At 36.5% G+C, this 14227-nt stretch overlaps 1 protein-coding gene across 1 annotated transcript in view; it reads right to left on the bottom strand.

Moving 5' to 3' along the window:
• Positions 1-5149: 5149 nt before the first annotated feature.
• PON2 (paraoxonase 2) overlaps positions 5150-14227 on the bottom strand; it is a 31513-nt gene continuing 22435 nt past the window's right edge. The window contains exons 4-9 of the mRNA XM_002751585.6: positions 12906-13071; positions 12254-12380; positions 10202-10402; positions 7273-7354; positions 6408-6536; positions 5150-5778 (exon numbers count right to left, since the gene is read on the bottom strand). Coding sequence (XP_002751631.4) covers positions 5620-5778; positions 6408-6536; positions 7273-7354; positions 10202-10402; positions 12254-12380; positions 12906-13071 — 864 coding nt within the window. The 3' untranslated portion in view covers positions 5150-5619. The remainder of the gene's footprint in view (positions 5779-6407; positions 6537-7272; positions 7355-10201; positions 10403-12253; positions 12381-12905; positions 13072-14227) is intronic.

The raw sequence follows: 14227 nt of genomic DNA, 5'->3' as shown, positions 1-14227 counted from the left end.
TTGTGAATATCCGTGTCTGTCCCCATAGTTAACGAGAGAAGTAAACATCAGGAGAAGAGAAGGAAAAGACATAGGAAACGGGAAGAGGAGCAGAGAGGCAAGGAAGGGGAAGGTAATTTCCTTGGCAGGTTAGGCCCTCTTTCTTCCAGGTGTTGAGTTCCTGCCAGGCAGGAAATGCCCTTTCCCCTCTCCTGATGAAGACCAGGTTGGAGGGAGAGGAACTGAAGATGGGGAAAACTTGAGGAGTCTGGGCAAAGTAGCATCTTTAAGCATGATCTATTTTTATTTACCTACGGAAAGAAATATTAGTTCTGTTGGGTTCGACCGAGTAAACTATTTGTTGTCAGAGCAAGATTTGCCCGACCTAGGGATATTAAGAAAAGAAAAGGTGGTCCCTGACCTATGGTATACATGATTCTAATATGAAAACAAAATTACAGGATGATAATGAAGCCCACTGCTTATGCAGTACTGACTGTGCTTTGCCTGTGCTTACGCCTTTACCTATGTTAATGCATTTAATTCTCATCACAACCTCTGGTGTGTGGGTAACCTTGCCCCAATTTTACAGGTTAGAAACCTGCAGCACAGAGTGATTATGTGGCTTGCTGTACGTCACATACCTGTCAAGCAGCAGACTCCAAAATCTGTGCCCTTAACTGAGCTGCCTCTACCATGCTGCCTCTAGAAAAGCTATGGAAGAGGGTTGTATTAAAAGGACAGTGTAACGTCTTGAATTGTATAAATAAGAGTTCTTTTAAGATGACTAACAATAAAAGAGTGCAAACAGAGGAAGAATCGAATGCTGTTGTCCTAAGGACTCAGAAGGGCTCACAGAGCTGAGGGGCCTGGGATGTGGTGCAGACAAGCATGCAGGGTTTGGGAGTCAGTCTGCCTGGGTTTGGATCCAGCTTGGATAAGGTACTCAGCTTCCTTAAGCTACAGATTCCTCTTTTGTAAAAGAGCATCCACCCCATAGAGCTTAAAATTAAATGTGATAATGAGTGTCAAGTGCTCTGCACTGTGCTTGATGCGTTTTATGAAGTTAGTAAAGATTAACCACTAATTAATTCTGAACTTTGCCCGAGATTGTAGGCTTCTGTGAGACTGCATCCTATTGATCACTGGGTTTTTCCGTGCCATCCATAGACTTTGTGCTTAATAACGGCTCAATAAATATGATTAGATGGATGGATGTAAAATATGGACTTGGGAGAAGGAAAAATTAGAAGAATAAAAAATAAATGGAGTAGATAATGAAATAATAATAGTCATATTTTGAGCTCAGCGTTTGCATGCCTTGTCACATTACTTCTTGTTAACGTCGCTTTACAAAGAAGTAAAGTGAATTGCTTGCTGTAAGTTTGATGGGATTAAAAAGGAAATTGAAGCTTAGAGAGGTAAAGTAATAATTCACTTAAGGTTACATAACTAAGAAGTGTCAGAGCCTCCATCTGGACTCAGATCTAGTGACTCTCGAGCTCATGTTCCTTATCACTGTGTTTGCAGCATAGCATGAAGAAGGGGGTAAGGAAAGAAGCACATTCTTGGGCAATTGATTGAAGTTCTGTGTTAGCTATAGTTTGTTTTAAAATTCTTTGCTTTAGGCAGAGGAGTCTGTGTGGGTGGGTGTACCCTAACTTTAAACCCTGGAAGTGGTTAGTTTTTATTGGAATACCATAATCAGTAATTCAAATCCCCAGCATGGTCAATTAGTATTAAAGAATTCCAAACTTTGGAGGCCACTGTATTGAGTGTCACCATCTAAATATGCTCTTAGCAATATGCCAAATTGACTTGGTCAAGAGGCCACAGGATACATGAGTATTGTAAAAGGGGTTTGTTGACTTTGAAAGAGCAGGACAGATCAAATAAAAAGTCCTAAATTCAAGATTCAATTCCATTTGTAACTTGCTCTGTAATCTTTTGAAATCACCTCTCACCACCTCTGGACCCTTTTTTTCTTACATCTTTGGTGGGGCTCTCAAGAGCTAATGTTGACCAAATACAATGGTATACCTTTAAACAGTAAGTAACACAATATGTATATAGATCTAGGGAGTCCAACACTATTGATAATCAAAATGCCATTAAGGGAGATGCAGAAAACCCTATGCTATAAAAGTAGGGGAATTACATATTATCCACATATATGTGTATATATATAATATAAACAATCTAGACATAAACTGAAGAGTAGTTACTTTGCGAGCAAAAGATTGGATCATGGAGAGTGGGGAGGTCAGCGAGTATGGAAGGAGACTTTGCTTTTACTGTACTACCCTCTGTGATGTTTGAAATTTTCAAACCTTGTATCTTGATAATGTTTACAATTGCTATGTTTTTAATTTAAAAAGATCATTTGCATCAGTGAATCCTGCAAAGAAAAAAAGGTGGTGATAGAGAAAAAAAGCAACAAATCTAAAGAGATTATGATTATATTGCAATAAAGCTGTTTTTAAAAAATAGGATATGAATTTTAGAACATTAGGAAACATTGTCCTAAGCCACAGAAACCACTGTTTAAAACCTGGGTATGACTACCTGTCATTAATGTGTCTTGTGCTGCTCAGGAGAGAAAAAAGATAGAGGACCAGAGATGTTATTATTTAGATAATTTATTATTTTAAATTTATATGTATTTAAGTATGAAATATTTAAGTATATCTGAATTTAAATAAAATTCTCAATTTCATTCTGAAGATGCAACTAAGAATGAAGTCAGGTAGTGAAAGTCTGATACATTGTTTGGTGACTTCCTGCAAAGCACCATGGGGGGAAGGTGCTTCTCCAACCCCCCCACCCCCCAACCCTGAACAGAATCTTGGAGTAAAAAGATTAACACATACACACCTGTAAGACCTATATTCAACTCATGGGTCATATCCCAATTACAGTTTCAGTTGTTTTCAATTGTTCAGTTCAGTATAAGATCAGATAGAGATCACCATAAATAAATGCACAATATACTAAGAGTTTGATAGAATTCCTCATGGCCCAGAGAGGCCAAAAATCAGAGATTATTTACTTTTTTTTTTATTTCTAAGATAAATAATCACGTGCTTATTAACGTACATATGCTTTTGTCCAAATAAAAAAAATTGTTTTAAATACTTGCATGCTTTATTCAAAATACACTGTGAGCATGTCTCTGCTAATATTCTGTAGTATCATTTGAAGTGGCTATATTACCTTATAGAGGTGTCCTGATTTTGTTTTTAAAAATAAATATCCTCTGTGGAACACACTGTCAAGAGAATGGGAAGACAAGCCACAGACTGGGAGAAAATATTTGCAAAAGACATATCTAACAGAAAATTGTTATTCAAAATACATTAAACCCTCTTAAAACTTAACATTATGAAAATGAAAAAAATGATTTTAAAATGGGCCAATGGTGTAAACAGGCACCTCATCAGAGAAGACATACAGATAGCAAACAAGCATAATAATGCTCAACATTCTATGTCCTCAGGGAACTGCAAATCAAAACGAGATACCACTTCACAATAGTATAATCTAAAACATTGACAACACCAAATGCTGGCCAGGGTGTGAAGTAATAGGAACTCTCATTCACTATTTGGTGTAAAAGCAAAACAGTGTAGCCACTTGGACTGGTTTGGCAGTTTCTTTCAAAATTAAACATACTCCTACCATATGATCTAGCAAATTGTACCCCCCAGTATTTTTTGAGTGGGGAGTGAAAGAGTACAGGTGTAGAATTGTTACACAGGAATACTGCGTGATGCTGAGGTTTGGGATATGAATGGTCCTGTCACCCAAGTGATGAGCATAGTACCCAACAGTTTTTCAGCCTATACCCTCATTCTCCCTCCTATCCAGTGGTCCCGAGTGTCTGTTCCCATCTTTGTCTGTATGTATTTAATGTTTACCTTACACTTTTAAGTGAGGACATGCAGCATTTGGTTTTCCATTTATTTGCTTAGGATGACCTCCTGCTGCATCCATGTTGCTACAAAGAACATGGTTTTGCTATAAAATTTGTAATAAATACAATAGAAACCAAGTTTGTTTTATGCCTACTGTATTCCAGTACTTTTTATAAATGTAGCTTTCTAGATAGTTATTGATATGATCTCCTGATATCTGAAACATCTGCTTCTTCATTTGGGTCCCTAGGTCTGCAATATTTAATCTTGTTATATTCATCTGTGGCTTAGCATTTTCCCATGGACAATGTAAACAGGAAAGATAATTATTTTAGCATGAAATAAATCCAATACAATATGTAACAAACTATTTAAATATATAAATAATAATACAGGCCAAATGGATACAGGCCAAATTTAAGGCTACTACTGCCATTTTATATTAAAAAGCATTAAATGCTTTATCTAAAAGCAGAATGCAAACTGATATCTACAAAACATGAAGAAACTGTATTCATTAGGAAAAAGCGTTAACAAAATACTAGTTCATTCTATGGCAGTAGCATCATGCAGTGGTTAGTGGTATAGGCTCTGGCATCAGAAATTGAACATCTGTGAAATGTTAACAGTGATATAATATCAATACTTACTCCTTCAAGGCTGCAATTAGGATTAAATAACGAATGTAATACTTTTAGTGTATTGTTTGGCATATTGTAATTAACTGACAAATATTTTCATGATGATGATAGGGTAAAAGTATGAGAAGTGAAGTGCTTTGATAAATTACAACAGAAAAATCACCTGAAAGTCTCTCTCGGGCTTACGATGATTTTACAGAAATTACAGTGAGCAGAAAAAACTCTCCCTCTATGAGCTGGGCACATGGCCCTGATCCTAGCATTGCTGCTGTTTAACCATGTGGTCACAGACAACTGACTTCATCTCTCCTGGCTTTAGTTCACAGTTCTGTTTAATGAGGAGGTGACATTACTTTCCTGTTCAAACCCTTATTTCATCTTTGTATTTAAAGTGCCCTCCCATTAAGGAAGAGAGCTGACGTAAACCTCCTTAGGAACTGGGAATTTGAGTTGCAATATTTGGTTAATTTTTTTCTTTTTCAAATTAAGAGCCCACTTTCAGCTTTCCACAACAGAATTAACATGGTCATACTTGCCTATCCAAACTCTATAAGGAAGCAGTTGCTTTCCCATTTCCCCTAGGCATATGCCTTAAGAATTAAACACAGACAAAACTGGGATTTTAATCTTTAATATAACTCCAACTTTTTAATGGTAAACAAAGATGTAAGTACAAAACATCAAAACATGTTATTATCAGTAGTTTTAAACAGCCATAGTGGTCACAGTGCTGGAACTGAGGTCACTCACATTTTAAGGAAATACAACTCATTCTATTTCAGTGGAATCCATGTTCTGGCAGTTGGAAGGCAAAGGTGAGGCTTACGTTGTGCAAAATGTATTCACTTTATTTGAAAATTCAAAAGCAGCTTTCTTCTCTCTCCCTTGCTTGGCATTTTAAAGAACCTGTTCATTTTCCTTTTTTGTTAAAAGTGCTCTAAGAACTAAGAGGGCCATTCCTCACTGGAATAAAATTAACTACACATGCCATATATTTCTGGGTGAATGTTGCTGGTTAAATTTCCTCAGAATTCACAATTCATAGAAAATTAATTGTTACCACACTTTCATGCCAAAAATGCAATTTAGAGTTCACAATACAAGGCTCTGTGGTATAAAGTGCCTATGAGCAGCTTCCCATCATACACTGAAGCCACAGAACTTCCTTGGAGAACAGATCCGTTGTTGGCATAAACTGTAGTCACTGTAGGCTTCTCAGATAGAATGTTCTGGATGCGGAGAACCTATTCAGGGGATACAAAGTATTAATATAAGACCGCCATACACGCATGTCACTCAATCACCAATAAGCCCTGTTTTCCACAATGACACACTGATTAAAGAGACATGCTGTTGAAAATAGCAGTTACCAATCTTCTTAATGTTTAAATTAAAAGTACTTTCTCTAACCTTCAAAGAAAGTACTTTCTTAAACCATCTAGTTATTCCATGCCAACACAGGATTTAGTGTTATTATAGCAATTCAGCTTTAATAGAAATACTTTCATAATAATGTGCCTACTTTCACATTACTTCAACATGAACAAATATCACATCATGTGGTGAGCTGATAATAAATCAGATATTTTAAAAATTGCCAGTATACCACCCAAGAAGGGCACATGTCTTTATAAAAATGCCTTTTGACTAGTTTCCACCATAATTTAATACATCAAAAGATTACCTTTCTTAAAGTATTTGAAAAATGTAACATTCTGCCAATTATTGGCTTAAAGCAATTACAGAACCTCGACTTAAGTTTATTATATTACTGCTTTAAAATAACTAAAAAATCATCCCTGTGACAGTTTATTGTATTCTTAGTTCAAAAGGACTTGAATAATTAAGGTTGAAAAACTAAAAATATAAAAACCTCTGATGAGGGAGGATTGTTTGGGTCATACACGAAGAGCTTCTGGCCGTTAGGATGACAGCCTACCCAGATGTCCCCCGAGGAAGGATCAATAGATAAATTATCCACCAGTGTATCCAGTTCAAGTACCTTCCAAATGAGAAATTGTCAATATCTAAATGACATGAGAAACTTGGTTAAATAATTTAGAGGTAACCTTCCTGCCTCTATTCATGTGAGGAAATTACACATCACCCTACTTCCACCCTCTAACACCAATATTGCTTAAAAGGAATGTAATAAACACTGGTTTAGAGCCACTTTTCTTCTTCCCCAAAATTAAGAAAGTTAGGGTGATAATCAGCCTTTCTAAAAATCTCTGTAAAATCTGAACTCCCTTTCCTTTAAAAGATACACGATGATCAGTTAGCTCAAGGAACTCAATCAAAGCAAAATAGGAAATTCTTAACCTAAAAGATGTGTTGTCAAGCAGGAAAAAAATAATAATGGTATGCAACCCAATTTCTACCTTCATTTATTATTGAAAGAACTGACACTGTGCATAAATCTTCATTTGAAAATTCATCTATTAGTCTTTTCAATTGTGAAAAGTCTTATTGGAATTCTTCCATTGCCATCAATACTTCATGAAATGGGCCCTAAATCTGATGCAAATATCACTCTCAACCTGCTGCTGCATGTACTTATGGTTAGTCTTTGTGATCACTGGCAACAGGAGCTTTCTCTAGTTGCAGGGAATATTTAAAAACCCAGAATATCTACACTGGCATCCATATTCTGTTCCACGTGTGGTACTGTTATAGAAAAACTATGTCATTGCAAAGCACAATAGATTACTGTCTATATGTAAAAATAAATATTTTACCTTCAATTGAGTTAAATTCATATTAGGGTGTTTTTCCAAAACATGAATTTCATGAGCCAATATGTCAGCAACATAGATATACCTTTACAGAAAAGACACACTTGTTAGAGCGCCATGCCAATATAAAGCTTCATTAATACAGTATGAAAGAATAAGTCTTAATAACCTGCCAAGAAGTTAATCAATGATGGGCTCTCAAGGAATGCTTGATAAAGGTCAATTTTTATTTTAAAAGTAAGCTTTCAAAATCAATTCAGTGGTGCTACAACAATCATGGAATTATTAAATTGTTTTTCAAAAGGCTTGTAAGGTAAAATAATATAGGACATCATTTCGAATATGAAGTCCATATTTGCCACTGAAATGACAATAAAACAAATGCTTAGCTTCACAAGAAAAGCTTTTACATTCCACAATATAATTAGACACTTCTAAGTATCATCTACATATAGAAATATATGGTAAAGAACACCTTATTAAAATACTGATTATTCCTTAATATTCAATAAAATATTTATTAATATATGGAGACTTTTAAGAGTAACAGATAAGTATCAATTCAGAATAATCTGTCTACATCAAAGGTGAGTGAATTAATGGACTATTTTGGGGTAATTTTATTTATTGAATTAACTGTTCCATGGAAGCTATTCTATTGAGCAATTATCACGTGTAAAAAGCCATGAACTCAGTATTATAACAGAGATGCTACACATGAAGAAGACACAGCCTCTCTCCTTGAAACTCTATAGTGTGATGGAACAATCTCACTGGTCTGTACACATTAAACACCTAATAAGCATGAGAAATAGTTCAGGTTTAGAAATAGCTAACTTCTGAGGACACAGAATGGCTCACCAAGGAGGGGGCATCTGCAATGGCTATGTAAGGAGAAATGAGATTTGAGGAGATGAGGACAGAGGAGGCACTTCCCAGGCAGAAGCAAGCACAAGAGCAGAATCACAGGAACAAGAAGAGGAAGGAATGTTTAAAACAATGAGTTCTTTGTCTAAAGCATAGAAAGCATGGAAAAACAGTAGAAAAGGGAGGTTGGAGCTGGCCTATTAAACAAAGGCCGACCCTTTACCCTGCCTTGATTTGATAAGCAATTGGATTCCACTGAAATTTTAGAATAATAGCATGGTAACAAATGGTCAGTTCTGTACCTGGCACTGTGCTGGCATGAGGAGTCAAAGCTGAGGAAGACAGAGTTCCCCTTTTGGGGAGCCCTTCAAAGCTAATAGACACAGAAAGACAAAATTGGCAAGAGTACAAAAAATGCAAGTAGAGAGTCTCATATGCTAGTCAGAGAGGATAAGAACATAAACTAGGCAGGTCTCAATGGGAAAGGGGCTTGGGGGTAGAGGAAGGAGGCCCAGGTAGAACCAACATGACAAGCTTACAGGCTGGATAGGAATGGAGAAAGAGGAGTCAAAGTTGAATCTCCCTTTTCATTACTGTTTTTTTTTTTTAGGTGACTAGAAAGTTTTACCTTCATAATGGAAATATAAGAGTTGGGAAGAAAAACAGATTTGGCTGGAGAGGTTGGATCAGGTCAGTTAGAGACAATTGAAATTAAATGATTCTACATTCTTTTTCTATAGTCAACAAGAAAGGAGGAGAAATTAGATCATAAAAATAAGGGCATTTAGTTGTCAAGGAATGCCAAATTTATTTTATGTTGCATTTGTATTAGTTTAAATTTTTCAGTGTGCTGAGGCAGTACATAAGAAAGCTAATAAAGAATTTAATATCCTCTAAGTTGTGGTTGTACATATAAAAATAGTGAGATAATTTTGGAGGACAATTTGGCAATATCAAAGTTAACATTTAAAAGATTCACACTGTTTTTTTTTTTTTTTTTTTTTTGAGACGGAGTTTCGCTCTTGTTACCCAGGCTGGAGTGCAATGGCGCAATCTTGGCTCACCGCAACCTCCGCCTCCTGGGTTCAGGCAATTCTCCTGCCTCAGCCTCCTGAGTAGCTGGGATTACAGGCACACGCCACCATGTCCAGCTAATTTTTTGTATCTTTAGTAGAGACAGGGTTTCGCCATTTTGACCAGGATGGTCTCGATCTCTCGACCTCGTGATCCACCCGCCTCGGCCTCCCAAAGTGCTGGGATTACAGGCTTGAGCCACTGCGCCTGGCCCAAGATTCACACTGTTTGAGCAAATAGTTCTATTGCTAGGGGTCTGTTTTACAGAAAAGTAGCTCATAAAACCATTTAGCCAATGCCCTGGGTGGTATTTGAACCCCGGCCTGTATGAGTCCAAAATCCACAAGTTTAACCATTATGTTATAATGTTCTCTAAGGGACCTTTTCCTTTAAAAGGTACTTGTTTAAACTTACAAGGTAAATAAGAAGTATAAAATGTTTTTTATGTAGAACTCCCCACCCCCATACACATATACATCAATAGAGAATTGGTTAGTTTAAAATCATCCTTATAATGGAATAGTATATGGCCAGTAAAAATAATGGCATACTTATTTAAAAGGAAATACCTATCAGATACTTTAATATGTATGCATCAGTATGATCACACTTTAAAATTTATATTTATAAAATTAAATTTGATAATGATGTATTCCAAACTTTATTATATGTAAATACATATATTATTGTAGTATATAGTATTATACTTACATATATATATTTGCATATACTTATATGTGATTAAGTATATACTATATGTAAATATGTAAATATATGTACAAAATATACATAATTATACACTATATGTATACATATAGTGTATACATATTATGTATAATATACCATATATGGTAAATATACCACATATAGTGTATACATATGTGTATAATATACCATAAACATCAAGAAAACTATTGTCACATTAACAAAAAAAGCAAAGAAAAGAATGTGGCCAGCACCACAAATGAAGATATTCTATAAAGGGTCATACTTATTATCAGGTGAAATGTTGATCCCATTTGCTGAATCAAATCCTTCTGCTACTGCTTTAACTTCATTTGGACTGTAGTAAACAACATTTGCCCAGCGTAAGTTCAAGTATGTTTCTAAATACTTTAAGAAAGGATCAGAGAAGTAGTGATCATTTGTGGCATAGAAATGTGCTGGTCCAACAGCTGTGATATCATTCACACTGAAAAAGAAAAATAGCATGTGAGAGGAAATAAAAGGCCTGTTGGTCTCCATATTAAATATTAAGTACCCATAAGATTTACACAGCATGTGCTTTAAATTTTTGGTAAGAGGAAAAGATGAGCTAAAATCACATACAGGCTGGGCGCGGTGGCTGACGCCTATAATCCCAGCACTTTGGGAGGCCGAAGAGGGTGAATCAGGAGGTCAAGAGATCGAGACCATCTTGGTCAACATGTTGAAACCCCATCTCTACTAAAAAAATACAAAAATTAGGTGGGCATGGTGGTGCACACCTGTAGTCCCAGCTACTCGGGAGGCTGAGGCAGGAGAATTGCCTGAACCCAGGAGGCAGAGGTTGCGGTGAGCCGAGATCGCGCCATTGCACTCCAGCCTGGGTAACAAGAGTGAAACTCCATCTCAAAAAAATAAAATAAAATAAAATTGCATACAGTATACTGTAATATTGTTGCCAGAGAAGAATTTCATATGGTACCAGGTAATCTAAACACAGGTCATTTAACAATTATGGTAGGATTACTATAAAAGAATAGAGAACTTAGTACCAACAGGGCATGTTTTTCGACAGCAAGAAATGTAGGGTTTAACAACTATATATAAGGACAGAGCTGTCCACAGTACAGAGCTGGAGAGAGCCTGATTGGCTGGTGAGCTGGTTAGACAGTCCGTAACATTTACGTAGCTTCCATTTGCTTAGTTCCTGGATTTTTCTAATTTCCCTTGCTTAGTTATTAGTCAAACTAATGTTGACTGTTCAATTTCTACCTGCCTCACAAAGCTGACATGATGAGAATGTACAGGCACTCAATAAACACTTGCAGAGGGATGGATGATGAAATTGCCATAGTACAATGCTTCATGTGAGAGATTTATATGCTAAAAACAATTTCATTTTTAAGACCAGTTAGGTGAAGGTGTTATTAAATTTAAATTCTGGTTACTCTATGCAAAAATTTCTGAAAGAGCTGTTTTATTCTTTGCTAAATGAAAAATACAGAGCTACAGGGAAGGTAGGTCTCCTTTTTCTGAAAGAGCACCATAATGCTTGGATGGTATTTGGGCTCCTATTTTTTATCAAGTGCATATTTGGAAGGAATTATTGAAAGTTACATGCTCATGCCCTAGATAGGCATAGATGGGCCCTAGATAATTTCTAATGAAATTTAAAATATTCATCAAGTTTAAACTAAAAGAAGCAGTAGACTAATACACACTGAACTGGGGTTGGGTACATATGATTCTCTTTTAGCCACATTTTCAACAAGCTTTATGTTCTTGTAGTAATGACCCACTTTCAACTTGAGTGGCTCCAATCCTGTGGGATTACTAGCATTCAACCACCACTAACCCTATAAAAGCAATCGGTATAAAGTCCCATGCAAAGCATACAAACCCAATATAAAACAGGCCACTCTTCCTTGGCAGGACACTCATCCGGGTGATGAGTTATGACCTGGATGAGGATGAGATGGAGGGTGACACTAGGAAAAAATGTTAGGGTTTGTCTTCTACCCTCAAGATGGGCCTGAAGGGTATCACCCTGCAGTTGGGCATTTCATCATTTCTCAAAGAACTCCACATAGAACAGTGAATAGCATAATGAGCGACATCAATTTTCATATGCCATGCTCACCCTGGTTTATAAGGAAACGAGTTTATAAATAAATAAATATAAGCTCTTTAGCTCTTATATATTAGCTGAAACATATTTGTGTGTTTGTGTGTGTGTGTGTGTGTGTATGCTCTTATAAAAGATGACAGGACAGCCCACCATGGAGATTGTTTAAAAATGCTGGGGATAAATTAGAAAAGGAATAAAATAAGGAAGTACCTTGGAAGAAGCTCATGTTTGATTGTTTTCAGATGCAACAGAGAATTTTCTGCTTCTTCAAATTTAAAAATTTCCACTGTATTCTTGAATTCTGGGTGGTTTACAACAAAGAGATAAACTGTGTCATCTAAAGAATTGAAAGAACAGAGTTAATTTACCACAGCACCTCTGGGCAGACACTGACATTTAAATACCACAGGCAAGGAAAGGTTGAATGTATAAGCTATTAGGTGACCTAACAAATCATTCTTCTCCGTCTTTCCTATTGCTGTCTGTCTGGTGTTATTTCTGATCATTGGTTCCCTGACCTTTAAGAAAGTATTTCCCACTCCATATACAGAATTTATGCATAATCTGTTTCTAGTTTAATTCAAAAATACAGTTCTTTTTAAAATGCAATGATCATAGGTATATGAAAAGATTATAAAATCTAAACATTCTATCAGGTGTTAACTGTTAGAAATTTCAAAATGTAGCATAACTTACTGCCAGCTCAAGAGGCAGATGAACAACTTGTTTGTACTGAAGAATACAGAAATCATTCATGACTTAATTGTTCTTCTCTTCCTATAAATATGATCCGAATCTCTTTTTCATAGTCATTTGTGAACCATCACAGGTTTCAAAACATTGGTAGCTCATTGGCTCTTACCATTGTCTATGAAAGTGCTGATGCCATGTGGGTTGAATGAAGCCAAATCAAACCCACGGCTGATTCTTAATTCCCGTGCCCTCGGTTTTTCTTCTTTTAGATCCATCATTAGTATTCCTCCAGGCTTATCTGGTGCAAAGCTGTGGAGTCCTGGGAATTTCAGACCCTTCCAAAACAGTGAAAAATGTTAAATACAAAGGCTGAAGTGTCTTTACAGACTAACATGGGAACTGTACATGAAGGAGAAATAGAGATATGGTTACAGTAGTGGTATAAAGCCACAAAAAACTCAAAAAACAGAGAAAGTATAATAGAAAAAATAATAACGGGGAGCTGGAACACTGAAAGCTGAAAATAACTGATTTTGTTGAGTTGATACAGAAGATCAGGGATTTATTCTCTTCAGAGGGTAATCAGAAGGTTGGTGGACAAGGTGATCCAGGGAAAGCTGAAAGTGGAGAAAAGTGACATCTGCATACTGACTGTGGAAAGTTTGTTCACTGCTAGATCCCACTGCCTGGAACAGTGCCCGGCATATAGTCCATCCTTTTCCCACTGATTCAAAATGTCTCATTTATCATGTGCTAGATCTCTTACATATTGGTCTATTTAGGGACTCTCTGTTGTGTTCTTTTAATGTCTCATGCCTATTCTTGTGCCAGTATAACAGCTTTTAAATTACTACAGCTTTAGGTCAGGCCTGGTGGCTCATGCCTATGATCCCAGCACTTTGGGAGGCTGACATGGCAGGATTGCTTGAGGCCAGGAGTTTGAGACCAGCCTGGGTAACATAGCTGGTCTCTACTAAAAAAAAAAAAAATTAGGTGGGTTTTGTGGTGAGCACTTGTAGTCCTAGCTACTTGGCTAAGGTGGAAGGATCTCTTGAGTACAGGAGTTTAGCAGTTCAGCCTGCAGTGACCTGACTGTACTACCGCACAGCAGCCTGGGCAATTGAGCCAGTCCCTGTTTCTCCTGACAGTTTTGTCTTTTTCTTTCCTATCTCAAGTTTCTTTTTCTTGTTTTACTGAATCCCTAAGAACCCTAGTAGATTACTGAGGGTTGTGGTATTGCTGGGTATTTTCTTCCTGTTGGAACATTAATGCAAATGCAGGTAATGCTTCACCATTAAGAAAAATGTTCGCTGTAGTTTTGTGGGAATTTTCCTTCTCCTTCTAGTTTGCTTGAAACTCTAGGAATAAGTATTAAATTTTATTAAATGCTTTTTTGGTACTCACTGAGATGATCTACGTCTTTTCTTTTAAATCAGTTATTAAATTACCTATCAGCCTATCTAAAAATGTGATTCATCATTGCATTCTTAA

This window comes from Callithrix jacchus, chromosome 11 (assembly GCF_049354715.1).
Source record: "Callithrix jacchus isolate 240 chromosome 11, calJac240_pri, whole genome shotgun sequence".
In the NCBI taxonomy this organism is placed as follows: Eukaryota; Metazoa; Chordata; class Mammalia; order Primates; family Cebidae; genus Callithrix; species Callithrix jacchus.
Note: the sequence above shows the minus strand (reverse complement) of the source record. Positions and strands in the feature narration are given on the sequence as shown.